Source organism: Galeopterus variegatus, unplaced genomic scaffold (assembly GCF_000696425.1).
Source record: "Galeopterus variegatus unplaced genomic scaffold, G_variegatus-3.0.2 Scaffold4101, whole genome shotgun sequence".
In the NCBI taxonomy this organism is placed as follows: domain Eukaryota; kingdom Metazoa; phylum Chordata; class Mammalia; order Dermoptera; family Cynocephalidae; genus Galeopterus; species Galeopterus variegatus.
Genome location: NW_007730212.1, coordinates 69,035 through 96,793, shown reverse-complemented (window position 1 = coordinate 96,793; position 27,759 = coordinate 69,035). Strand labels below are relative to the sequence as shown.

Below are 27,759 nucleotides of genomic sequence, written 5' to 3'. Positions count from 1 at the left end.
CTTTCTCTTCAGCATATAAACATACTCAAATTTCTCTTATTTTGAAAATCCTGTACATCCAATTACTGTTCCTGCTTACTTTTTCTGTATCTTTGTGAAGCAATCTACTCTCCTTACTCCAGTAAAACTGCCCTAAGATCATCAGATACCTCATCTTAGAAAATCCGACACAGCCTGCTCTATCTTTATCTTATTGTTTCTCAGCAACATCTGACAGGGTTGAGCCCACCCTCTTGAAAATCTTTCCTCCCTTGACTCCATGAGCCCAGTGTCTCTCCTGATTTCTCCCATTTCTGCCGACTTTTAACAACCTCTTTGCAGCTTTTTTTCTTTGCCTATTATTAAATGTTATTTCTCAACTTTCAATCATCTACCTCCTTGGCTTTTCAAGTGTAGTCTGTGAACCAGCAGCTTCTCCATCATCTTGAAGCTTAGTAGAATTTCAGAATCTTGGACCTCATCCCAGATTTTCTGAATCAGAATCTGCATTTTAACAGGACCCCAGCTGATTTGTGTGCAGATTCAAGTTTGAGAAGTGCTGCTTTACACTCACCTTTTCTCATTCTACACGTTCTCCCTGGATGATCTCATCCACTATGACTTTTTGTTACTACTCATAAACCAAAGACTCTCAAATATGCATCTCTGGCCAATTCTCTCTCCTGAGCTCCATCCTCATATATAAAATTTCCCACTGGACATCTTCACCTTTTGCATGACAGGAATATCAAACTTTGTACAATCCAGCAGGCGTATCTTACCCCATGTGTTCGGACAAGGGGAAGATCATAGAGGACCCCAAAAGTTCAAATAAAGGGAAAACATGAGAGGGGGGTCATCATAAAAGGTCTCATGTGGGGTTGAGATTGAACTTGACCTGAGCCCTAAAGAATGGGTTGGGGGAAAGGGAGGGATTCAGATAAATGGAAGGTGATGCATAAAGCACATTTATCTTCAGAATTGATAAGTAACCTTTCTCTCAAGGCAGTAGTCTCCTGCCAGGGAATCTAGGAAGAGGTAAACTGTTCAGGGTTTCTTCAGCTGGTGAGACAATTCACCTACATCTCTTGGCCTCTGTCCTCTTCAAATTTCTTTTTACTCCTTGATCAGACATTTATTGAGATCCTACTATGTGTCAGGTACTGTTCTAAGTGCTGGAGATAGAACAATGAGCAAAACAGACAAAAATTACTGCACTAATACTCTTGGTAGAAATATTTATTCTCTTCCTGTAATGAGTCATTTAAAAAGAGATTGTCCTGAAAGGCGAGTCCCTTTGTGATCAACTACTTGTCAAGCTCCAGGGCTCAGAAAGAATTCCAAGGGCCGGCCCCGTGGCACACTAGAAAGTGCGCCGCTTGGGAGCGCGGCGGCGCTCCCGCCAAGGGTTCGGATCCCATGTGGAGACTGGTTCCCGCTCACTGGCTGAGCGTGGTGCGGGAGCAACACCGAGGGTTGTGATCCCGTTACTGGTCAGTAAAAAAGACAAAAAGGAAAAAAAAAAAAAGAAAGAATTCCAAAACATCACATGACATACTTTAAGGCAAAGGCTTTGCAATGGGAAAACTTACAAGCAATGGTCATTAGGCAAAGAAGGCCTAGATCTTCATGTTTCCATTGCCCCTAGAAAGAGGCTTGCTGGAAGCTGACCCCCTTGTCACCTCAAAATGACTGATTTGTTTAGTCAGTGCTTATATATGCTACACACTGACATTACAAAGAAGAATAATGTCTCTGCTCTCGAGCAGGGACATGAGGTGAAGTATGAAAGAAACTGTGCAAATCCACCACCATGACTGAGAAACTTTTTCAAAGTAGATTAATAGGTTTATCAGTGTATACAAAAACAGTACATTGTACATTCTATTGTAGCCTTATCAGTGTATATAAAAACAGTACATAAAAACATCCTATTGTAGCCTTATTTTATACAGATGTCATTTGTGACACATTCCTCATTGCTTTGATAGACTAATTAAAACCAGTACTAGAGTTCAACTACAATAGTGCACCACAAAAAATAAACATGCCCACAAATGTGAAAGTAGCCTATCAGAGTTCAGTTATGAGGAGAAAAATATCAATAACAGAACACTAAACCACAGAAAATTTATAGAGTAATTATAGGGTAGCTGGAAAATTGCAACTTTCATAAAGTGATGTTTCCCTCAAACCCCAAAGGTCTTGCCCTTAAATATGTTTGAAAATTTTAAAACTTTGAACTGTGAGTCACCACATTAATCTCTTAACATTTCTATTTTTATATTGCATCTTAATGCTAACAAAATAAAGTAGGGGAGAAAAAAGTAGAGCTTTGATATTAGGCCTCTTATCTTTTTATTTTATTTCAATCCCATTATCACATATTTCCAGAAATACACAATAGTGCCAAATCACTTTCTCTATCTTGGGTTGGTTTCCCTGTATATTAGCTGTCAGTGAAAAATTATTGTGCCTCCTACATGGAGACTAAATTTCCAAACAATGGTTACTGACAAATTTCTCTATAGATCACTGATTCCTCAAAGAAAATGAATTTTCTACCCAGCTAAAGTTAATTACCATTTTTACAGACATTGAAGTGCATCTGACAGCTTCAACAGAAAATACTGTGTGCTTTGCTTTCCTTTTTATCGTATCAGTAATCACATTCTCCAAAATCAATTAGAATCACATAATCTTTCTAAAGAAATGGTTACTCACTATACACACTTATTGTAGAAAAGTCAGGGGATACAGGTTTGGGGATTGAGGAAAGGCATCTGGGGATAGTTCATCACCTCTAGCCTGACCCAAGAATATGCAGCATCTAGAAAAATGGATACCATAGTTCAAGGCAGCCCATGGAGGGAAGTTCCAGGGTGTTTTAATTAGTATTTCATCCTAACAAACCACCCAATACTTAGTGACTTAAAACAACAACCATGTATTATGTCTCACATTTATATGTGGGCCAGGCAGATTGTTGATCTGAGCACACTCCTGTGCACAGTCAGTTGGTAGGTAGGCTATAGACTGGCTCATGATCAATGTCTTCAGCAGACACAGCTAGGAGGTCTCAGCTCTGCTCCATATGGTCTTCTCACCTTTCAGCAAGCAAGTGTGCCCAGGCTTATTCTCATGGTGTTAGCAAAGAAAGAACAGAAGCCCACAAGGCCTTTCAATGTCCAGACTTGGAATTGGCATACCATCACATCCACTGCATGCTATTATAGCCAAAGCAAGGAACCAGTCAGCCTAGATTCAAGAAGCAGGAAAACAGACTCTACCTCTTGATGAGATTTTCAAAGTCACATTGCAACGTGCTTAAATACAGGGGTACAAAATTAAAATATTTTAACCATAAATCTACTACTCATGGGAAACTCCTGGTTAGCCTCCTTGGGTTTCATATTCTGACACATCCTTGGGGATCATGTTCTTGCTAAGACTTTATCTTACAGTGGCACTATCTCGCAGATGCTGTTACACTCTACAGGGCAAGTCAGAAATAGGAAATGGCAAGAGGAAAAGAGGAAGATGCTGCCTCTGTCTGCAGGACTTTATTGTTCATCAGCCTCCACCAACAATACATCCAAAACCCTTGCTATGGTCTCACATGGGTAGAATAAACTTTCCTGCTCCTCACCTTTGGGGAAGGCCATGTGCCTTGCTTTGGCCAATGAGATGTGCTTAAGAGAAAAGGCTTAAAATGTACCTATGCATTAAGCTTATACTATTTCACTTAGGCCACTGCCATAAGGAAAACAGACCTTGGTAGACACTACCTCTTCAGCATGAAGCAAAATCAGATCAGCCAACCCACAGATTAATGAGCCAGAAACAAGTGCTTATAGTTGCATGCAACTAAAGTTGTGCAATTGTTATAGAGCAAAAGTTGATTGATAAACTGAATTAAGAGTAAAGGCAGCAAGAAGGAGAATGGGGATTCTGAAGGCAGGAATCGGGCAAAGAGGGGATGAAATCACTGTCTTTATTCCATGTCATAGTCTTTTCTCTGCACTAAGCATTATAAGCATTGATCCAAGAGCATCTTTTCTGGCAGGCATGTGTGTGTGTGAATGTATTTCCTGTTTAATAGTAGGTGCTGGTCATGGCCACTCATTAGGAGGGAACTTGATCATTTTTGTCAGCATAACAGGATACACTGGTGTTTGCTCAAGACTCATCCCATACTCTCCCATTGGTGAAATGGAGATTAACATGCTAAGATACCTCAAAGGGGGTTGTTTTTTGTGTTTTTGGTTTTTCAAAGAGTATCAGAAAAAGTAATTGAAAACATTTAAGAAATACAAAGTAATATAAACATTAAATAAAGATTACTTGTGAGAGGGCCGGCCCAGTGGCGCACTGGAGAGTGTGCCGCTTGGGAGTGTGGCAGTGCTCCCGCCGAGGGTTTGGATCCCATGTGGAGACCAGTTCCCGCTCACTGGCTGAGCGCGGTGCGGACGCAACACCGAGGGTTGCGATCCCATTGCCGGTCAGTAAAAAAGACAAAAAAAAAAAAGACAAAAAAAAAAGATTACTTGTGAGAATTGAAATGAGAATTGCTTTGCTAAGAATCTTGAGTTAGATTATTAATTATAACCCATTATAGCTAGTTAGATAATTAATTATAGTTAGATAATTAATTATAGCCCATTATCTAACGATAGTTAGATAATTAATTATAGCCCATTATTTGTGAAGAACAGCTAATAAGAACCTTCGTTAAAATTTCTAATTTTCTACTGACTGACTCCTTACCAGATCAAAATTATTAGCAAATTCATATCAACCGTTGTGAAATGGAATGATACTCAGGGAAACCAGCTTATTTCCTTCTGGGATAGAGTTGACCAGGATTGTCAGAAGTCACATAACCATTGCAGAAAAATGTGGTACTTCCAAAGAGAGGAAAACAATCCTCCCCGCAGGCAGATAAAGCTCCACAAGTATACTAGGCTGAGGGCCTTTTAAATCATAGTTGGAAGGCTAACTGATGTGACATTGGTACAACAACCATTCCAAAAGACTTATTGTTGATTTACTTATGCACACTGGTAATAATAACCATAATAGAAGCTGCTATTTATTGTAAAACTACAATGTGCCAGACTCTCTCTCTATATATATATATCTTATCCCCAACACCTATTATGCACAGTTCTTTGCACATAATAGATGCCAATAAATGCTTAATGAATGAATGAATACTAATAAGCTAAGTATTGTTAACTACTTTTTACAGATAAGAAAAATGAGATTCAGAGAACTTAAATAACTTGAGTAGCAAATAACAGAGGCAAAATTTAAGGAAACTTTTTTTTTAAATCCAAAACTTTGTTTCTTTCTGTCTTGCTCCCTCTCCAGTGTAGACCCAGACACCAGAATGTAAACTAACAGAGTCCTTGCTCTTTAGACAATTCTGATCTAAACAGGGTGGGGAAATTACCTATAGTAACTTGAGTTCAGCTGGGTCCAGCTATTCATGCAAGGAAAGTTGAGGGCAGTGGACCAGATCAGGGTGACTTTCTCTACACTCCTCTATGATTCCTTTGAGGCTGGTGCTCTTTGAAAATCAATTTTAAGTAAGGTATCCTGGTGCATCCAAGACAGTCTATCCAATAGGGCTCCCAGCTTCACCCCTTCCTTAGTTCTTCTAATTCGTCTACTGGCCTACAAATGTATGACCTGCCTTGTTCTTCATGTTCTACCATGACGCCCTGTTAGCCAGCTCCAGGAAAACACATGGGTAAAACAAGGTTTCCAGGCTCCTTTATCTTCCTGTCTAATTTTCCTGTTATAGACCTGGCTGCCTGGAACACTCCCCCATCCCACTTAGATCATCACGTTCTTTTCTATTGTTTGCTGTATTATCATGAGCCCAAAATTTGGAGCCAGAAATCTCAGCTCTGCCCTTTAGTAACTGACTTTGAGGATGTCTCAAAATCACCCTAAACCTTGGTTTTCTCATCTATAAAGTAGGGATGAACCTAAATAGAAAAAAAAAAAACCCCCGCAGTTTAATGCAAGCCTTTGAAGTCTCACCAAAGGTATCATTAATCTAGGTACTTCAGATAGAATGCCATGACAAGTTGGGGTAAGGGAGAGTGATTTTGTATGAGGGGAGCTTTCTCTTGACCCTAAAATCTTACCCCTCAGAGATTGTCTGATCATCCTTCTCCACTAGTCTTGAATCATATCTCTTTTTTGATACAAATATATTTTCTTATATTAAAGATTTTCACATCACATATTTAATGGGAAACAATTAAAATATTATGTAAATAATCCAGTAAATAAAATTTAATTATTTCTTATTATTTTTTAATTTTATTAGCATATTCAGTCTTACAAATCATACTTATTCTTTACGCCCCTTAACCAATCTCTCCCTTCCCCCTCCCCCTCACCTTCTTCCCTTCCCCTCCCCCTTCCCCCACCTCCTCCCCCCCAATAACCATAGATTAGTTCTCTCCATCTGATAATCTGTTCCTCTGCTGGTTTGTCGCCTAGATGATCTGTCCAGTACTGAGACAGGTGTGATCAAGTCCTCCCCTATTATCGTAAATCAGATGCTTCTTCTATTACTCTAGAGTGTGCTTTGTAGAAAGAGAGGGCCTCTTTTTTTTTCTTTTGGTCTCTGCTGGTGCCTCTCCTTGGGTCAATGCAGTTAAGAGTCTGGCATGCCATCTGCATGGTGGCTGTGACTGCTGCTATAGAGACTAGCTGCTTTTGTGGCAGCCATGGCAAGTGTGGTGGCTATGGTGAGTTATCCGCATGAAAATGATGTTTTTGGTGTGCTCTTTACCTGGTTGCGGCTTGGTTCAGCTTCTTCTGTCTCCATGCCTCAGGACCCCAGCTGGGCCCCAGGGTGGTGGTAGCAGCTTGCTTAGTTGAGGCTGGGTTCAGCTTGCCCCAGATCCATACCTCAGGGCCCTGGTGGGGCCCTGGGACAGGGGCAGCAGCTTGCCAAGTTGGCACTGGGTTGGTTCAGCTTCCCCTGGCTCCATACCTAAGGACCCCAGCAGGGCACCAGGGTGGTGATGGTAGCTTGTATAGTTGTGGCTGGGTTCAGCTTCCCCCAGCTCCATGCCTCATTCTAAGATGTTGTTGTGGAGCAGTTGTGGGGGAGGGGAAGAAGGAGAAGGGAAGTGGGAGGGTAAAAAGGTAGCAAGAGGGGGAAGCAGGATGGGTGTGATCGAGGCCTATGGCCCATGCCCATTCCAGCAGGGAAGACCAGGGGGCTTGCAGAGGTGGCTGTGTCATTGATGGGCTGGAGGCAGATGTCAGGGGGGTATGAGTAAAGCCGTTAGCCCCCACTGCCCTGGCTTGGGAGCCCGGGGCACTTCTTGAGGCAGCTCTGTGGTCATCGCTGGGCTGGTTGTGGATGCTGAGGGGGCATAGCTGAGGCCCTCAGTCTCCCACTGCCCGAGCTCAGGAGCCTGGGTCCTTTCCTGCAGCAGCTTGGTAATTGTCACTGAGCTGGTTGCGGATATCAGGGGGGTGTGGCTGAGGCCCTCTGGCCCCCACCATCCTGGCTCAGGAGCCCATGGCATTTCCTGTGGTGGCTCAGTGATCATCGCTGGGCAGGTTGCAGATGGCTAGGGGTCACAGCTGAGGCTGTTGGCCCCCCACCACCCTGGCTTGGGAGCCCAGGGCACTTCCTATGGTGGCTCAGTGGTTGTCACTGGGCTGGTTGTGAATGTTGGAGGGTGTGGCTGAGGTCCTTGGCTCCCCACCGCCCTGGCACAGGAGCCTAGGGGGCTTCTGGTACTTCTAGGTTTTATAAGTGTTCTTTGGTGGTATTAGACCTTTACTAGTTAATATCAAACTTTGTCTCTGATTTTTGGGTATTTGTTTTTTTTCTTTCAGTTCTGTGCTGGATTATTTGCTGTTTCCACCACTTAAACTCTGCACTGGAACTAATTTGTTGTACCTTGCTTACTTCTAAAATAGAGGAATTTCCTGTGGGGACCAGCACTTGAGCCCTGTAGTTGAGCTAAGCTAAATTGCTTCACTGCTGCTGATTCCCTATGCAGCTCAGGTTTTAACAGTTGAGCTTGTATGAACTTCTGGGTCTCAAGAGGTCTGGTACACCTGAGTTGTGTGGAAACTCTTGTCTGGGCCTGAGTCTTTTCAGCAAACTACACCTCCTGCAGTTCTATATTCCTGAACAGTCTCCACTGAGTGGTCCTGTGCTGATTGGAGGGCAGATCAGCAGTCCATGCTGTGCCCCAGTGTTCCCCCGATGGGACCGTCTTCCTCCACCCACACTCCGAACACTTCCCATGGGACAAGCTATGCACCAGTTCCCTGTGGTGACTCACCAGTCTCTGGGTGCTTCCTTTTTTCTGTTGTATGTGGCTCCTTGTTCCTATGTGGGTCCATGGGATCCCTGTTAGTGGTCTTGGGAGCCTGGGAGCCACCAACGCCCTCTTCTCCCCTGCAGCCTCCAAGCAACTTCATATGAAGGGCACTGCTGTGGCTTTTGTCAGCTCTTGCTCCATCTGCTCACCAAGGCCATACTTGAAGCATCCAGGGCTTGAAATGGTGGGAGTGATCCCTTCTTTCTCTCATCATGGCTTTTCCTGCCTTCACGAACTCTGTAGGTCACTTGTCCTCTTCCCCTGAGCTCTAGTGGCCCCGGCTTGGCTGTTGTTGCTTTTTAATAGTTGTAAATTGGTTGATTTGTGGGAGAGAGTGACTCTGGGGACCATCTATTCTGCCATCTTGACTGGAAGACCAACCTAAATCATATTTCTTAAAAGAGTTAGATGCAATGAAAGCCCAGTGAGGGCAAGTATCTTTGTTTGGTTCACTGATATTCCTAAGGACCCAGCACATCATCAATGTTCAATACATATTTGTTAAGTGAATGAAAAAATTGTGATAAGTGACCAAACTTAGAGCAATTCCACCCACTGGGGAAGTATTAAACCCGTGATTTAAAGCAGGGATTTAGGGGTCAAACATACTTGAGCTCCATCTCTGGCTCTGCATCTTACCAGCTACGCGAACTTTGTCAGGAGCTAAATTTTCCTAGGCCTGAGTTACATCTTCTGGAAATGGGAATAATGATAGTATTATTTTCTTAGTGCTGTTTAAAGGATTACATTAGATAGTACTTGGAAATCACTTAACACAGCACCTGACACACAGTCTGGGAGGAAGAAAGACACAAAGTGTCAGGTAGGAGGGGGTGATCAGAGTCCCTTCGGCTCACAGAATGCATTTTTGTTCTCTTTGTAGGTATAAGTGACAGCAATTCATTTATTCATTCAATAACTATGTATTAGACATCTCCTATGTGCCAGACATTGATTTAGGCACATGGAATGATTTAGTGGACAAAACAAAGAATCCTGCTATTAGGAAACTGATCTCTGGCAGGACCAAATAAAAAATAAACAACAGAAATAATAAATAAATAAATGATAAGGTAAGTTAGGTGACTAATGCCTGAAAAAATTAAAAAGTAGAGTGGGGTAAGAGTGATCAGTAGTGTAGAAGCAGGGGGCCAAATGTAATATTTATATAGAGTGATCAGGCTAGGGGTCTTTTTAGAAGGTGGCATTTCAGCAAGGACTCTGAGGAGGTGAGGGAGTTAGTCATGTGAGTATCTGGGGGAAAAGCACAGAGGCAAAGAGAATAGCCAGTACAAAGGCCCTATGGAGAGATATGATGGGTGTGTTTAAGGGAGTGCAAAGAGATGAGAAGGGCTGGAGTAGAGTGACAGCGAGTGGGTGCAGATTATTTCAGGCTTTGTGAGCCATTGCATAGACTTTGGTACTGATTCTGAATGATACAGGGACAATAGGAAGGTTTTAAGCAGAGGAGTCATGTGACATGGCTTGGATTTTAAAAGGGTTATTCTGGCTACTGGGTTGAGAATAGGTTGTAGAGAAGCCAGTGCAGAAGCAGGGTGACCTGTTAAGAGGCTACTGCAATAATGTAGAGAGGAGATGGCAGTGGCATAAACCTGGGTAGCAAGAGCTTGGGAGGTATAAGAAGTGGATGGATTCCAGATACATTTTAAAGATGATTAGAATGCTTATAAATTAGAGGTTTACCTCAGGGTTAGCCCTTCTAATCTCCACCTATTTACAGCTGCATGATAAAAAAAGATAAATTTGAATAATTTCACAATACTGTAGCTGGCCACTTCTCCCCTGTTCTTCACTGCTGATGATTTTTATTCAGAATTAGTCAATAAAACTCTGCCTGTCTACTAACATCACAGACATTATGTGCTGCCTGTGGAGGTGCACACTATCCTTTAACAGTGTGCATTCTTGTGAATTTGAATCAAGTCTCCAATTCTAACCACCAATTTATAGGAAATACAAGGATGGAGGAACATGTTCAATGAACCCATAGCCTTGCAACAAGTAAAACACAGGTATGGAAAACTCTAAAGGACAAATGACCTATTTTTTTAACAAATAAATTGCAAGGGGAAAAGAGAGGAAAGCGGACTGACTCCTTTAAGATTGAAAATGACTTCAGAGGTACATCTTTCAAATGTGTTGACCTCATTTGGAGCCTGTTTTTTTAATGTCCTTTTTTTAAAAACAAATGTATGAGACATTTCAGAAAATGTGAGCACCAGTTGGATATCTGATGATATCAATGCATTATTGTTAATGTTTTTAGGTGTGAAAATTGATTGTGGTTATGTTTTTAGAAGAGGGAAAGCATCTCCTTGTCTTTTAGAGTAAGAATTGACAAACATTTTCTATAAAGGGCCAGAGAGTAAATATTTTAGGCTTGGTGATCATACTGTCACAACTATTCAGCTCCTCCATTATAGCCCCAAAGCAGCCATACACAGTGAGTACATGAATGAGTGTAGCCGTTGTCAGGGAGGAAAATCTTTTCCTCTACCTTCTTACTTTCAATGATTGGGGTCCTGCAAGTTAGACAGACAAAAGGCAGATTAGCAAGAGAAAATGCAGACTTTTATTCACATATGTACATGGGAGTTTAAAGAAAAATGTGATTCAAGATGGCCATTAGAATTCGGAGTTTACATACCATCTTAATAGGGAAAAAAGGGGAGGGATGCTTATGGGAAAATAAATGACTTTTAGGAGAGTTAAGTGGGCCCTTACATGGGAGATAGGGCAGTTTGGGGACAATCTCTGTTTAGGCATGATGCCAACTTCTGTTTGGTGATAAGGGTCAATCTTCCCTGGTTGCAAAACTCCTAGGGAGGGAGTTTATGACAATTGAGCTCTTTTGAGAGGCTCTGCTTTTTAGGTAGATAAGGGAATTTGGAATAAAGCTAATTCTCAAATGCTTTCAGCTCAAAATAACTTTTATGCCACAGTGACATAATCTGGAACCCTTCACTGTATTGCAATGCAACTTTATTTATAAAACAGATACTAAGCTGTAGTTTGCTACCTCTGTTATAGAGACACATACTGAAATATTTATAAATGAAATAATAAAATGTAAATATCTGTTTCAGAATAGTCAAGTAGGAGTAGGGGGAGTGAGTTGGCATCTAAGTAAAACAAGATTGTCCATGAATGAATAACTGATGATGAGTACATGGGGGGTTATTATAATTCTCTCTCTATTTTTGAATATGTTTGCAATTTTCCATCATAAAAACTAAAGAAACAAAAACAAAAAGCAAAGAAAATTCAACAGTGTTGCTTTGTGTTGCTTCACCCCCCATGGATTTGTCACCCCACTTACCGTGGGTGACAGAGATGTGAAGGATTACTCAAAGCCCGTCTCTTCTGAGCAGTGAGAAGCCCCAAAGTGGTTAACTGCCCTGGGAATGCTCCAGCAAGAGTCAACCCTTCCTTGGGAAATTAACACCAAATTGGGGTTCTCTTCCTGCATTTATTTTCCAGACCAGGAAGTTACAGGAAGAGAACAAAGGTGGGATTATAGTTTAACAATATAGGCTGGTAACTTTCAGTGAAACAAGCCAGATGACATTCCAGTAAGGCTATCAACAAAACCTTTGATCTTAGCAAACATTCCTTCTTACAGCAATATCTCAGTATCTTTACATAACAATCAGTAACTAGTCTGTCCCTGAGCCAGCAACCTTGCTGTGCCACAAATCTTTATCTCAAACCAGAGACTTATAGCCTGAGGAAAATTTCCAGTCCTCTGCAAGGTCAATATTTGAAACTGCAAGACTTTGGAAAACCAGGCCCTGTGAAGTACATATGCTTTTTAGTATATTCCATGCAACACAATGACACCAAATATTTTGAATTAATCACTATTATCAAACATTATATTCCAGGCACTGTGCTATCCACTTTACATGTATTAACTCATTTAATCTGCACAACAACTGTAAGAAGTAGGTACTATTATTTTCTCCATTTTACAGATGAGAAACACAAGGTACAAAGAGGTTAAATAAATTGCCAAGGTCACAGAACTCACAGGGGCAGAGCCAGTATGTGAACCCAGGCAGGCTGGCTCCAGAGTCTGTTCCCCTAAAGTACTATACAAGTTAGTTATTAGATACAAGATCCTTATTGAAAGAAAGTGAGCTGAGATGCCTGGTACCGATCAAGCTTTACTAAAGGAAAAGAATCTGCTGGGCTGTGCTGAAAGTGGGGAACAGCCTGGGGCTGCCCTCAAAATGGAAGACAGCATCAGGTGTGGGGGTAGGAGAGCTTATATAGTGTGCCAAGGGCTGGCTGATACCATCAAGGAGAGGCATTATGCTAACATGGAAACTATGCAACCAGGGTGGAGAATTGCAGCCTTGCAGAAGCAAAAGTGTTTCTGTTTAAGTCAGGAGGTTTCTCATAAAGGGAAGGGGGGAAGGGTTTGGTGCTGGAGTGTAAGGCAAGGCCGGTGGCTATGTTGTGCTTATTGTGTGCACAATGGTGCTGGTCACATCCAAAATCCATCACTTATGGATTTGGAGAATTCTCCCTCTATTCTTTCCTAACAATGTCTCTTTTCTAGTTCATATGCTGCTCCTGAAATGGCTCGTCTGGAGGATTACCTGCTGGATCTTTGCACTCTACATTATTATTCATTCATCTCTCTGACCACCACAATATGATAATTTACCTTAGTTATTAAAATAATCTAATTCCTCCTATATCCGAATGCATTTTTATCAACCTTCTCCCTCTTGCTTTAGACCAAAATACAGCTAAAAAGAAAAAAATCTTCTTGAGGAGAAAAAAAGGTCCAATGGTTTGTATAAAACATGAGCAGTTGAGTCCTATTAATTTCAGGTGTACAATTTTAACCAGGAAGGGATAGATTCAGATCATGAGCCAATGATTTCAACCATCCTTGTGTACAAAGGATTTCACATCAGCGGTATTAGCATAATCTTTACGTAGACATCAAATAACAAAACCACAGCTAGAAGGAACCTTAAGAGGTCATCTAATCTACCCCTACTGCTAGAAGGGGCTAGGCCTGAGCCAGCCAACAATGGCAGATTTCTAACCTTTCATCTCTTCAGAAGGAATTTCATAAGCTTCTTTGTTAAAATTTCAGTGCCTCAGACTGCTTATTTTAGGGGAAATTCCTAAAGTCTGGATATGGTGCTTTTTACCTTGACAAAGCTTTTCTCTACTTGATAATAGGTCACAAAGATAATAAAATAATGATGAAAGTGATAATATAAAAATTGGTATAGATATATAATAATAATAATAAAATTGAAAAGCAATGCAATTTTCTGGACTTAGCAACCAAGCTCCTGGAGAATCCATTAATATAGAAAAGACCACACTCTTTTAATAGAGGATTAACACTTAGCGTATTGATTAACCCTATCTTGAAACCATTGTTGAACAAGTAGTATTATTGACTCCATTTTACAAATGAGAAAACTGAGACTAAGTGATAGTGATTTAGATCCAGGCCTATTAAGTCCAAATCTCTCATTTCTCCCATCATGCCACTCTGGAAAGCAAGATCTTCTGATAGGTTATTCACCACCAGATCATCCCTAACAGAGCTTGGCTATGGTAGTATTAATCAGTGAAAGTATAAAGGAAATTCTCATGTGCCATTTGCTGACATGAAACCAGAACAAAATAGCAACACATATTGCAGTTCACTGTGAGTTGTTATTAGCCAGTGGTGAGGGGTGTAGAAAAAGAGCTGACATTTTCTGCACTGCTTTAATTTTTTAAAATGAACATATATGAGCATATATCATACACATCTGCATTTTTACCTATGGTGTAAATTATATAAATGTATATATATAAATAGCATAGTTTTATATATACATATATATATATATATATATATATAAAGCTATGGTATACACACACACACACACACACACACACATTAAACCTGGAGCAGAATATTTATACTTAGAGAGGAATCATTTTAATTTTTATTTTTAGGTTGGGGTTTGGTTATTACATTTTATACATTCTAACTTAATTTGTCAGTACCTGCAATAATGAATCAGGCCACATCTTTGTTCTCTTCCAAACAAACAAAAGGAGATGTTCAATCAATCTTACATCATTTCTTCTCCCAACTCAGAACAGGATGCAAAAGAGTTCTACCCCTCCCTGTAGGATTTCCATTGGTGGGGAGAGCCTATGCTTGCTCTTCAGGAAGGTGGTAGTTAAGAGACTGCTTTTAGGAGTCAGAAGGCACTTTTTAGTCCCTGCTCTGCCACTTTTTGGCTGTGTGACTGTGGACCAACTTTTTAACCTCATTAAACTTCATTTTCCTTATCCATAAAATGGGGACAACAGTATTACCTAAATTAAATAGCTGTTATGAGAATTAATTGAGATGATATTTTAAAAAGTACTTAAACAATGCCTGGCACACAAGTACAGCATAAGCATTAGCTATTGTTGTTGTTTTTATATTATTATTTTATTATTATTAATATTAATATTATTATTATTATTCCAGTACTGAAATTCAGCTTTCTAATCTTTTACTGCAAAATTTCTAGATACTCCACTGACAGAAAAATTAGCTGGCTAAACATTTCAGAGAATGTGCTTCCTTGCAAAGTTAGAGCAAGAGTCATCAAACTACAGCCCATTGACCAAATCTGGTCCCCTACAGGACAAATCCTACCATGCCCATTTATTTACGTATTTTCTGTGGCTGCTTTTGTACTACAAGAGCAGTGCTGAGAAATTGCAACTGAGAGTACATGGCCCACAAAGCCAAAAATATTTACTATCTGCTGGCCCTTTGCAGAAAAATTGGCTGAATCCTGAGTTAGAGGTATTTTTGTTCAAGATAACATATTTAGTCTCTTATAATTCAAGATATGTTGCTTGTGCTAAGCAGTTCTACAGAAATTACCAAGACACCCATTACCCTTTCCTCTTTGGTCCCAAAGATCAAAGCTGTCTCAAGTAACTAGACAGAGAAAAAGCATTACTGTCTCCACTAATTACGGCTATAAGGTCCATTCCATGCACTTACTCTTGACAGTAAAAACAACTCTCTTGGTTTTCTAAGACCATGGATGAACTGCTCTTCTTTGCTGTCCTTCCTGAAACAGATATTTTCAGTCACTGTTGGAACTAAAATTTTTCTGTTAGTGTTGGTATATGTGTTTATGTGTGCACATGTGTGTGCAACACTTTGGGAATACTATTTTTACTCACAGTCATAAGATCTCTCCTCCCATGAAACTTATATTCTAAAAGAGGAAATTAAAAATTTCAGAAGATATATTAAAAAAAAAAAATATATATATATATATATATATATATATTCCCCCCCCCCCCCCCCAAGATTGGTGGCTTGGGAATGTCTCTCTCAAGAAGAGACATATGTGCTGGAACCTGAATAACAAGAGGAAGCTAGTTTTTACATAAATAAAAAAAATAACATTCCGGGCCAAAAGAAGAGCACACATAAAGGCAGAAATGAGTTCATATATTTGAGAAAGAGAAAGAAGACCAGCATGGCTTGAACACAAGCAGTTTGAAGTGAGATGGGAGAGGGAGGTCATGTCCTGAACATATGGGGCCTCATAGACCTTCGTAAGATGTGTGAATTTCATCCCGAGTCAAATGGGAAGCCAATGGAAGGTTTTCAGCAGGAAAATGACATGATCTGATTTATACTGTAAAATGATCAATTCGTCAGCTATGACAAGAATGAATGGTATTTGGGAAGCAGTGGGGAGTGAAAGCAGGAAGACCAAAAAGTTGGCCCTTGCAGCTTAGGGCAGAGATGATAATAGTGGTGGAAATGAAAAGCAGGGACTATTCAGGGTATACTTTGAAAGTATAATTGGCTGGAATTGCTGAAGGATTACAAAAGGGAAAACAGAAGTGGGAGGAATCAAGGATGACTCTTATTAGCAACTAGGTGGTTTGTGGAGTAATTTACAAAGATCCATACATTTGTTCATTCGACAAATGTTTATTGAGACCAATTTGGTGCCAGGTACTGTTCTAAGCAACAGGAACTACAGCAGTGAAAGAAACAGCAAAAATCCCTACTCTGATAGAATTTATATTCGAGGGGGGATAGAGAATAAGGAAGATTAAGAAGTAAGGAATTTGGGAAGGAAGGTAAAGGTAATCAATTACCAAATCCTGCGGATACTACCTCCTAAATATTTCTTTCCGTAGTTCAAGTTGAAAATGGATGACTGCTGCATTACGGCCACATTCAGGGGCAGACTTGAAAGACACTGGGGAGGGGAAATCTTCCCAATGGGGAGAGCTGCATCTGGTCACTCACTTTGTGCAGCAGAAATGGCCCCAAAAGTAAGCACGAGGGTACTTCAAAAAGTTCATGGAAAGATTCATATTATCTTCAGTTCTATTTTTCTGCAAACTTTTTGAAGTATCCTCATACATATAAAAATTGCTGGGTAATAGCCAAAGGCCTGACATTTAGTCAGGGGTCTAGAAAGAAGAGGACTAAAGGAGCAGAAGGATATCTCAAATAGAGGCATGGACATATAGACACTTCATGAAGGGTAAAGACTTCTGTAGCACACATTTATATCCATCAGAAAGCACCCATCACAATAGAAAGACTGAATAACCAAATAGACAAAATGGCTTTGCCAATTGACATTAGCCAGCCTTGTCACTGGCCACCCCATAACCTGCATGAAAGGCACATGAATGAAGTGGCTACAGTGGCAGAAATGGACGCTACATATGGGCCCAAAAGCTTGGACTCTCACTTACCAAGATGAATTTAGCTACTGCTGCCTCCATTTACCAAGTTCAATCTTGCTACTGCTGCCTCTGAATGTCTAACCTAGCTCAAAAGGAAATACCTATGGATCATCCTCACAAGTACAGATACCTATTTCAGGTCTGAATTTGCCTTTCCTGCCCATAGAACCTCATCCAGCACCACTATTTGCAGGTGTATGGAATACCTAATCCACAAGTGTGGATCAAATATATAGCATCTAAGTAGGGGAATCTACTGTACAACACAGGAGATAGCCCGTGGGAGTAGGCCTAGGACCATGGGATCCATGGAGCTGTATCACATATTACACTATCTAGAAGCAGACAGCCTCAAAGGAGCTGAAATAGCCTTCTAAGGGCACACCTGAATCACCAGAAGAGGCAACATTCTAAATGGATGTGGTACCATCCTCAGGATGTAGCATATACTTAAATCAAAGACCTCTCTATGAGGGGCTAAGTCTCCAATAAGAACACATGAGTTCATGAACCAGGGGGGACTGGGGAATAGGAGTGGCCCCACTTACTGTCACTCCCAGTGATCCAATCACAATGAGGAATTTTGTGCCTCCCATCTTTGGAACTCTGGGCTCTGCAGTGTTGAAAGTCCTGGTTTCCAAAGGGTACACACTTTCGCCAGTGGACACAGCAAGAATCACATTGAACAAGCTGTAGATGTCACTAGGACACTTTGGACTCCTTGTGCCTAGGAACCAGAGAGTCAACCTACTGGCTGTGGTATTTGACCCTAATCAGCTATAGAAAGCAGTGCTATATTCACACAATTAAACGGGAGAATACGTGTGGAATCTAGGTGGTCTACTGGGGTACCCACTGGTATTTCCTTGCCTCTTGATTCCAGTGCTCCATGACGTATGCACCAACCGCGCTCTCTGAAAAGAGTATAGTATGGCTGCCAAGAGCTCACATTCCTCAGGAATGAAGATTTGGGTCACACTCCTAGGGAAGCCAAAAGGCCTGCCAAGATGAGAGCTGAGGGTGAAGGGAATTTAGAATGAAGAGAGGATTAAGAAGATGAGTACCAATTATGGGCATGAGACCAACTGCAACATCAGGAGCAGTTGTTTTGCAAATTTCCCTCTTCTAAATTTTCCCACAAAAAGAGAGGGCCACAGGAACCATGGATGAGTTTCCTCCCCCCACCCTACCCCCTGAACCTGCTTGGAGAAATAGATCTCTGTGACGCAAAGGTGGACTACAATGGTCATGAGAAATACACAGCTCAGATCTCCTGCTGTGCCTAGGCAGCTCCCAGACAATGACCAAACACGGCAGGGGTGCTAATGCAGGCCCATTCCTGAGAGATGTGGAACTCCTTTAATTCCCCATCAGACCGGGCAAAACTTTCTTAGAACGGCACTTCAGTCTGAGACCCTCCTTACCCAATCCTCCTTCATTCCTGTGCCCCCTCTCTTTCACAGGTGTCAGACTTATTGCAGTCTGAAGGCTCTCTCTACTTTTTCCTGCTCTCTTCCTATATTCTTCACAGGTGTTTCTCCAATAAACCTCTAGCACAGAAAATGCCATTTGGATGTCTGCTCTCAAAGGACCTGAACCAACGTAAGAGCTGACCATTATTTTTATTATACTGTTATCTTTAAAAGTAAAGACCCCCTGGGGATAGGGGTGGCATATTTGGGTCCAAAACTAGCCATATACTCTTGGTGCTAGACCACAAGAAATTCTCAAATTTCTAGCAGTACTTTTAGTGATCTCAGTAACATATATAAACGTGTATGTCTTTTGTTAAATTCTTGTATATTGTGATTTTCAGGGGAAGGATTTTTTGCTTTAGAAGCTATATTGGTTCTATAGATTTTTTTAAGAATCCTTGTCTTAGTCCTGTTCAAAAGGCAATACATATTCATTTAAAATATAGTAGTAAGATAAAGTAAAACGTTAAAAAATAAACTAAGTAGAGATTAGGGACAGAGTAAAAGTCAAGGATATCTATATTGATTAAACAATTTTTAAAATTCAGCAATAAAAGAGAAATGAATTATTGACATGCTCAATAATATGGATAAGCCTCAAAAACATGATGAGTGAAAGAAGCCAGACACAAGAGTATTTTCTGTATGTCTCCATTTATATAAAATTCTACAAAAGGTAAATCTTATGTATAGTGACAGAAGCTGTTTGGTGATTGTATGGGGTTGAGAAGAATGACTGCAAAGGGTTGAGAGGAAATTCGGGGGTGATGGAGATGTTCTTTATTTTGACTGAGGTGGTGGTTACACATGTGTTCAGACCTTTATCAAAATTCATTGAACTATAGACTGAAAATGGATAAATTTTATTGTATATAAACTATGCCTTAAAACATGCATTATTTTCAACTTTGGAAGGAACTTGAGTCAAAATATGTTGCATCATCCAGGCCACTAGCTTTTCTTAACTAGATTTTGCAATACCCTTCTAACTGCATTCCTTTATGGGAATCAAGCTTTATGGGAATCTGTTCTTTACTCTGCAGCCAGAGTGATGTTTCTAAAAGAAAATGTGATGTCACTCCCAATAACCTCCGTTTTTCTTCACACATATCAGTCAGCATTCAATCAGAGAAACAGAATCACTAAGATATAGATATATTCTTATAGATATTTATTATAGGCATAAGACCTTACACAATCGTGAGAACTGGTTAAATGGCTTCTGTAATGCTGTTATGCTCACCGGTTAACTCCTGATGCTGGAGTCAGATATCACCAGGCAGGCAGTTGCGGAGGGAAGACAGATGTAAAGTTCCAGTAACAAGCTGAAACCCACAAACACAAGAATGAACTGAAATCTGTCAGTTCTTATTGCCTCTGACATTGGTGGTATGGGACAGAGCTAGGGCCCTTCATAATCATGGAGCCAAACATATACCTGGCCCAGGAGTGAGGGAAGCTGAAGAAGGATCCAAGGGAAGATGAAGCAGCTGCAGACTCAGTCACTGCCTCACACCAAGATGAGCCAGCAGATAAGTGACATGCATGAGCCACAAAATGGCTGCTGCTTCACTTCTACCCTCCCGATCACTTACAAAAATCTCTTACGGCCCACCCTAATCAAAAACATACAGTAGAGGAAACGCTGGGAAATGTAGTTCAGTCTAGCCAAATTGACACATTACCAAAGTCATCATGCCATCCCGAACCTTAAATGGCTTCCCATTACCCTTACTGCCTAGACAAAACTGGTAAGTTTCTTTGTGACCTGACTTCCATCAGATTTTCTGGGATTATCTCCTAATCCCCCACCTCAGGGTATATGCATTTATGTTTACATACTACAAATGTCCTAACTTCTAGAACTTTCTACATTGAACTTCCCCTGGCTGGAACACCCTTCCTTCCCCATCTTCTTCCCCTTCAACCTGGCTAAGACTTATTCACCCTTATGCCCTCAGCTTCTTTTAGGAAACCTTCCCTGACACATTCCCTTTATCACTGGTGACCAGTATAAAACCAGGACTATGTTAGCACCCCAAAAATTTCAGCTAAACAAATAAACATATGGCAATGAGAATTAAAACTGATTATAGCTATGTGAACACATGGCTGGAGTTATGCATATTGGGGATAAAGTGCTATAGGTCAAGATCAGAGGGTAGGCAATATATTTGATCTATTAAAATGTGGGAAATTCTGTTCATTTCTACAGAAATACACACATCCCACTTATCCTCTTACTCACTCTATTCTGTTGCTATATAAATGTTGATATGTAAATCCCTATAACAACATGAACTTCTGGTCTTAGTTTGTGTTGACCAGAAATCAGAGCCTAAGAAAAGGTGGTTTGTTTGGGAGGTGATTCCTGAGAACAGGATTAAAAAAAAAAAAAAAAAAAAAAAAAAAAAAAAAAAAAAAAAAAAAAAAAAAAAAAAAAAAAAAAAAAAAAAAAAAAAATCAGACACAGGTGTGGAGTATACTAACATTTATAAAGCAAACGTATTTCACAGGGCCTAGTTTCCAAAGCCCTGTAGTTTCAGGTATAATCCAACCTTTTAAAATTACACATAGAGGGCCGGCCCCGTGGCTCACTCGGGAGAGTGTGGCGCTGATAGCACTGAGGCCGTGGGTTCGGATCCTATATAGGGATGGCCGGTGCGCTCACTGGCTGAGCGTGGTGCAGACCACACCATGCTGAGGGTTACAATCCCCTTACCGGTCAACAACAACAACAAAAAATTACACATAGAAATGTTAAGCGTGCAAAAGACAGGAAACTTTCTCCAGGCTAAAGTCTCTGTTGTAGATAAGAATTGTAACACAGCAAAATTGCTGGCTCCAAAGACAGATGCCCTTGGTGCAATTAAACCTAAGGACTGTTGCCATGACAATTAGCTTACCGTTCCTTTCTTAACCACCTATGTTCCTTTTCTGTAATTTTCTGGCCTGGAGAATAAATACTAAGACCCCAGTTGATTGTTAATTTTCCAAGGAATGACTCTCTTTTGAGGGTTCGTGGAAATTAACCCCTTTGGGGCTTCTCACTGCTCAGAAGAAATGGGCTTTGAGTAATCCTTTTTGCATCTCCATCACCCTGGGGGAAAGGTGACAAAGAGAGTGCCACAGACAGGAAAGGGAAGAAAGCAAATAAAAGGGGTTTTATTAAGCTGGTTAATGCTGTGGGCAACTGAAGCTCCATCTCATATTGAGAACACTCTGAGGAACTATGTAGAAACTTACATATTCTTCTAAAGAGGTTGAGGCATGTACCCACCAACTGCTATCCCTCACTGGTCATGTGCTGCCTCTGGGGAACTTGTCCTTGTCCCCCTCCCAACATTCCTAGCTTGGTAGGGATGAATGAGATCCCTTGGCTTTAGGGAAAGCCCCAAAGCAGAAAAGTAGAAGGACCACCAGCACTTATGGTTGGATGTTGGGAGAACACGGGTAACTACTATAGCCACAGTGAAGTTAAAATGTGGGCGGTCAAGGGGATATGGCCAGGGTCACCAACAATTTCTGTTCCACTTCCCAAAGATATTTACCTATATTAATCACTAGGTGCCAGCATAAATACAAAAAGAATAAGAAATGCCAAACCAATTTCACTTTCTTCTATTAGAGAACTGACGGCTTACGAGGTTAGGAAAATTCTATCAATTTACTGAATTACAATGTGGGTAATATGAAGAGAAGGGGACTAGATAGGTAAGGGGTAAATAGATCATTCATTACTGGCTGACAACTATACTCAAAGGATGTTGATCAAAGATGTAAACTTCCAGTTATATTGAGTTGTACAATGCAGCAATCCTACCTAACAAACAGCAGCTACTTACTAAATGTCTGTGAAAAAGACAGGACCAGGTGAAATGTCATAGAAAGTTATTTGACCTAGAGTATTAGGAAAACATAGATCGGTGGTTCTCATGTGAGGGTTAATTTGTCTCCCAGAAAACATACGGCAATGTCTAGAGACATTTTTAGTCATCATAACTGGGGAAGGGAGTGCTATTGGAATCTAGCAGGAAGAAATCAGGATGCTGTTAAACATTGTACAAAGACAAAGAGGTACAAAGAGAGGATAGCCTCTCTTTCCTCAACAAAGAACTATCCTACCCAAAATACCCATAGTGGTAAGGCTGAGAAACTCTAACATAGATAAAGGATATCTGGATATTAAAATATAAATATATGCATATATATTATTCCTTCACTTATAAAATTTTTTTAAAAAATCAATGTTTAATTATAAATGAATTCTCCTACATGCCAGCAATACAAAGTGTTGCATTAGTACCACCAAAACCAAAGGAATTGGTGAGTCCAATACATCTTTTCTCAGTTTTCCATTCCTGTGCTTTTAGTGGAACATAATTGAGATCAAATTCTGATTCTGTACAATCCAGGTTTAAAGTAGGTGGTAGTTTCTGATAATAACAAGCTAGTGTGGTAAAAGCTGCCTCAACTGCCCCTGCAGCTCCCAGCAGATGTCCTGTGGCTCCCTTAGTTGAGGAAACTGCAAGGGCATATGCATGATCTTTGAAGAGATGTTTGATAGCTCTGTTTTCAGCAGCATCTCCCAATGGCGTGGAAGTAGCATGTGCGTTGACATAGGATATCTCTTCAGGTTGTACACCTGCGTCTTTTACAGCAGCAGCCATACATCTAATAAAATAAGAAAAAAAATTTAATTTATCAGGACTAAGTTTAATTTTAACAGGAGATTCTTTATCTGTATGGCTTATGTGAAAGAAATGTAGGTATCCAAGTACACTACATGAAAAGAAAGAACCCTTCACTCTAGTAAGAGAACCCCATCTTGGATTGCCATATGAGTTAGAATGCTATCTGCATGGGAAGAATGAGTCACATCCAGTACCTTGGACTGATTGATTCATCACAATGAGTTAAACACACAAACTATGGATTGTATAATCTCTAATAAAATATAATTCTCTTCATTTCAATCAAATGGCATTTTTTTCTTGGGGAAAAAACCATGTTGACTCAAGACTAGAATAATTTTTCTTCTAGGAATTTTTTATGGGTGGGGAAGGCAATGTAGAGATTTCAAATATGAAGAAAAGATGCAAAACTATGTTTTAATTTTTCCTTTCACATTTAAATGTAAAACTTGGTATATTTCCCAATAATCTACTACTTTACCACTTCAAATAACCTTTCAAAATCCTCTTGATTGAGGCTATAAGAATTCTAAATAAAGAACTACAAAACCAGCCAAAGGGAAAAAAAAACCCCTAAAAATAAATAATTTACCTGAAAGAACCTTTGAAAACCTTTTGAATATCAACACCTTCTTTTTTAGTTGCTGATCTCTGGATTGCATGTATTTCTTAATAGGCAGCTCAGAGAATAATTTGAAGTGTGCTGAAAGGTTTCCCCTGAACACAACTATTTCTTCATCTAGCTGGTCACTATGCTTGACATTTTTAGCACCAGTAATTACTCACTAAAACTCAAAAGTATAACTTATGGGTCAATAAACTATGCCTGCTTTTGTACGAAGTTTGATTGGAACACATCCACACCCATTCATTTATGTGTTATCTAAGGCTGTTTTCACACTGTAATGGCAGAGCTGAGTAGTTGCAACAGAGACCCTATAGTCCACAAAGCCAGAAATATTTACCATTCCTCCCTTTACAGAAAAGGTTTGCTAATTTGTGGCTAATTTAATAAAACACAATATCACCTAAGAAAGCTAACCGATTAACTAACACATTAACATGTTATCAGGGATTTATTTTTCTTTAACTTAACTGTTTATCTCTTCTACAATAACAGTTAACATTTCAGTGTGTTCCTTAGACCTGCAGCATTACCCAGGAGCATGTCAGACATGCAGATCTCAAGGGTCACCTTAGACCTACAGAGTCAGAATCAGCATTTTAATAAGATCCCTGGATGATTAGAGGTTGAGGGGCACTGATCTGAAAAGAACAGAACCCTGCTGAAATAGAGCAAGACCAGATACATCTAGAAGGGTTGACTTTACTCTCCAAGTTTGATAAAGGGCTGAAGAGGGGGACTGTGGGAGGGAGCACATTAATGGTTACTAAACACAAACGTAGGCATGAAAAGTTGGCAAAGACACACACGGTCTTCCTCACAACTTTACTGGTCTTAACTAAAATCCAATTTCTGTAAGGACATTCAAACATTTTCAAATATCTCAATTGTTTAAAGCAAAGAATTCAAAAACAATTTGTTCAGTATAAAACAGAAAAACAATAGAGATACTGTACTCCAAGGCCAGATACTACAATTTTCTCTAATTCGGGACTCCAATAAAGTGTCTTATTTGAAGAAATATTTTGAAAAAAACAACCAGTCTTTATTTACCTTAAAGCACCTTCTCCTTCAGCATCAGGGGCAGTTATGTGACCAGCATCACCTGACAGTCCATAGCCCAAAACTTCTGCATAGATCCGGGCTCCTCTTTGAACAGCATGTTCAAGTTCTTCCAGCACCAGCACTGCTGCACCTTCTCCCATTACAAAACCATCTCTCTTCGGATGAAATGGTCGACATGCCAACTTAGGATCTGAGTTTGTGCTCAGAGCCCGGGCTCTGGAAAACCCAGCAAGAGATAAAGGACTAATGCAAGAATCTGTACCTCCAGCCACCATTACATCAGCATCACCATGGGCTATAAATCTAAAAGAGTCTCCCACAGCATGAGCTCCTGTGGTACAGGCTGTGGATACTGCATGATTGGGGCCCTTGAGTTTATATCGAATGCTGACCTGGCCTGCTGCCATATTGACCAGAATCTTAGGGACAAAGAATGGGCTGACTTTATTGTAACCTTTTGTCTGAAACATCAAAGCGGTTTCAGAAACAACTTCAAGAGGAATCATTCCCATGCCAATTGCAACACCAGTAGCCACTTGATCAGCTTCTGACTGAGGATGCCAGCCCGAATCTTTCATGGCTAACTCTGAAGCCCCAATGGCCATGATGGTGGGAGAAGACATTGACTTGATATCTGATTTGGACACAAAGTTTTGTTCACTGAACTGACCTTCATCACAACCTCTTGGCACAAAAGCAGCAACACTGCAAGGGATACTCTTATACTCTTCACCGACCAATGAAACAATTCCACTCTCTCCTTGGATAAGACGATCCCATACCAGTTGAGTTCCAACACCAAGAGGAGTCACTAAGCCAATGCCTGTAATGACAACTCGTCTACGCAATCTGGATGTCGGCACAGTTCCAAAAAACCTCCTTTTACTTTCTGTTAACCGTTGGCATAATCTTGAATATAGATGAGTGCTTGTAATTTTTAGAAAATTTTGCAAGCAGTTTGACAACATGGTTGAGATTCAGATGATCAGAAACACATTTCCTGTAAGAGACCACAACACACCCAGGAGATATTCCCTGTGCAAACAGCGTAAGCGCCTAAGAAACAACGTCCAAGGTGTGCTTTTGGGTGCTTGATGTGAGCTGTTAATGAGCACAGGGAAAATAATGTGACATTTTAATTTACACTTTATCATCAAACTTTCTATTTGGACTTCACTCCTTTCTTAGACTTTAAGTATCCTCAGACATTCGAAGACAAAGAGGTGAACTGATGATTCATATGATTCACCAAGGTAGAATTATACAATGAAAAATATAAAGGCAACCCTAACCTGATACGGGGCTGCAGGATACACCCTTTTTCAAGATAGCTGAAGACTTATTCTAAACAGGAATTCTGGTGTCAGTGGCACAGAAAACACATTCCAGAGCCTATTCTTTGAGGTAGGGTACGTGGGCTTATTCATTTTCAATACCTAGGGATAATCAGCCTTTTCAAAGGGCCACTCAGGACCAAGAGCCCTAGACTGAGCGTTCAGAGACATGGCTGAGAATCGACTCTGTGACTAAGCTTGCTACTGCGGGTAGGCAGTGGGTTTCTCCATCCCTCTAATCTTCTCCAATCGGGTCATCGGTGGAAGAAGAGGTTACGACTAGTTGCTCACTCCAGAGGGACAAGGCCACAGTGGGGGAGTAAAGGGGTGTGGCCATTCCCGGCATCGCCTCTCAAGCGCCACCACACACTCGGAGAAAGCATGGCGAGAGAAAAAGAAATTAGGTCCTCGGACTCCCCTCTCGAAACCCCACCCTGACATGATTTGGCCACGGAGGGGCGGAAGGAGTAAGTTACGGAGCAGCCGATACCTGTAAGACGACTCGCGCCAGCTGCGCATCCAGCGTTCCGTGCGATGACGCGAGCGCGTACGTGCACACGCACACGCACGTACGCACTCGCACGCACGCGTCGCGTCCGAGCCGGCTTCAGCCGGTTTTTCTTGCGCCGCGTCACCTTGGCAGAGGTTAGACTTTCGGCAGCGTCCGGAGCTTTAGTTTCCTTCGCAGGAACATCACTCCCGGAATCTTGGTGACTCGTCGCAGATAGACAAGGGCCTGCGAATAACGCGATGGGAGAGCATCTTCGTCTATCAAAAAATAATTTTTTTTTTTTTTTTGGCAGTGATAGTGCCCATGTTGTGGACAAAGGACACCATATTCTACTAGAATGCTAGGAAAAAATTAAGGAAATTAATGTAATCTCAAAGTTTTTACTGTACCTTCTAAGATTATTTATAGTACTAAGTAGAGCTAACGAAAATCCCCAACAACGGGAAATTTGTTGTGTATTTTGTGGTAGGTCCAGAGGCGGTGCAGCCATTTAAATCTATAGGTGAATATTTATTAATGTGCAAAGATGTTGAGACAATTTGTTAGGAGATATGTTACAAAACAGTATATATCCAATTTTTCAAGAAAATTTTTTAAAGGTCTGCAGGGATGTTCAATGATTATGATGTTTCACTCCATGTTTTTGCTTAACCTTATTTACTACTTTTTCTAAAATAAACAATTTTATAATAGTAATAAAGTTTTTACTTTTTAAAAATTGTTGGCTGGATTTGGGGCAGTGTTCAAAATATCACACCCCATGTCTGACAGGAATGGAGACATTCATTAACTTAATTTGTTCGGAGTTGGCTGTGAATCTGTAAGGGGAAAATAACATGAAAATACCAAATAGTCATAAGGTGGTATTTACTGACCATCTGTTGTTCACATGCTGTCCCAGGTGTGAGTTTCATTCTTTTTCT

At 40.6% G+C, this 27,759-nt stretch overlaps 1 protein-coding gene across 1 annotated transcript; it reads right to left on the bottom strand.

Annotated features, from left to right (window-relative positions):
* Positions 1 to 22,833: 22,833 nt before the first annotated feature.
* Positions 22,834 to 26,897, bottom strand: OXSM (3-oxoacyl-ACP synthase, mitochondrial). Its single transcript, XM_008586751.1, has 3 exons — positions 26,816 to 26,897; positions 24,980 to 25,991; positions 22,834 to 23,281 (listed from the first exon to the last, which is right to left on the bottom strand). Exons 2-3 carry the CDS (start codon positions 25,957 to 25,959, stop codon positions 22,879 to 22,881), a joined length of 1,383 nt encoding a protein of 460 aa, XP_008584973.1. The 5' UTR covers positions 25,960 to 25,991; positions 26,816 to 26,897; the 3' UTR covers positions 22,834 to 22,878.
* Between the last annotated feature and the right edge of the window lie 862 nt (positions 26,898 to 27,759).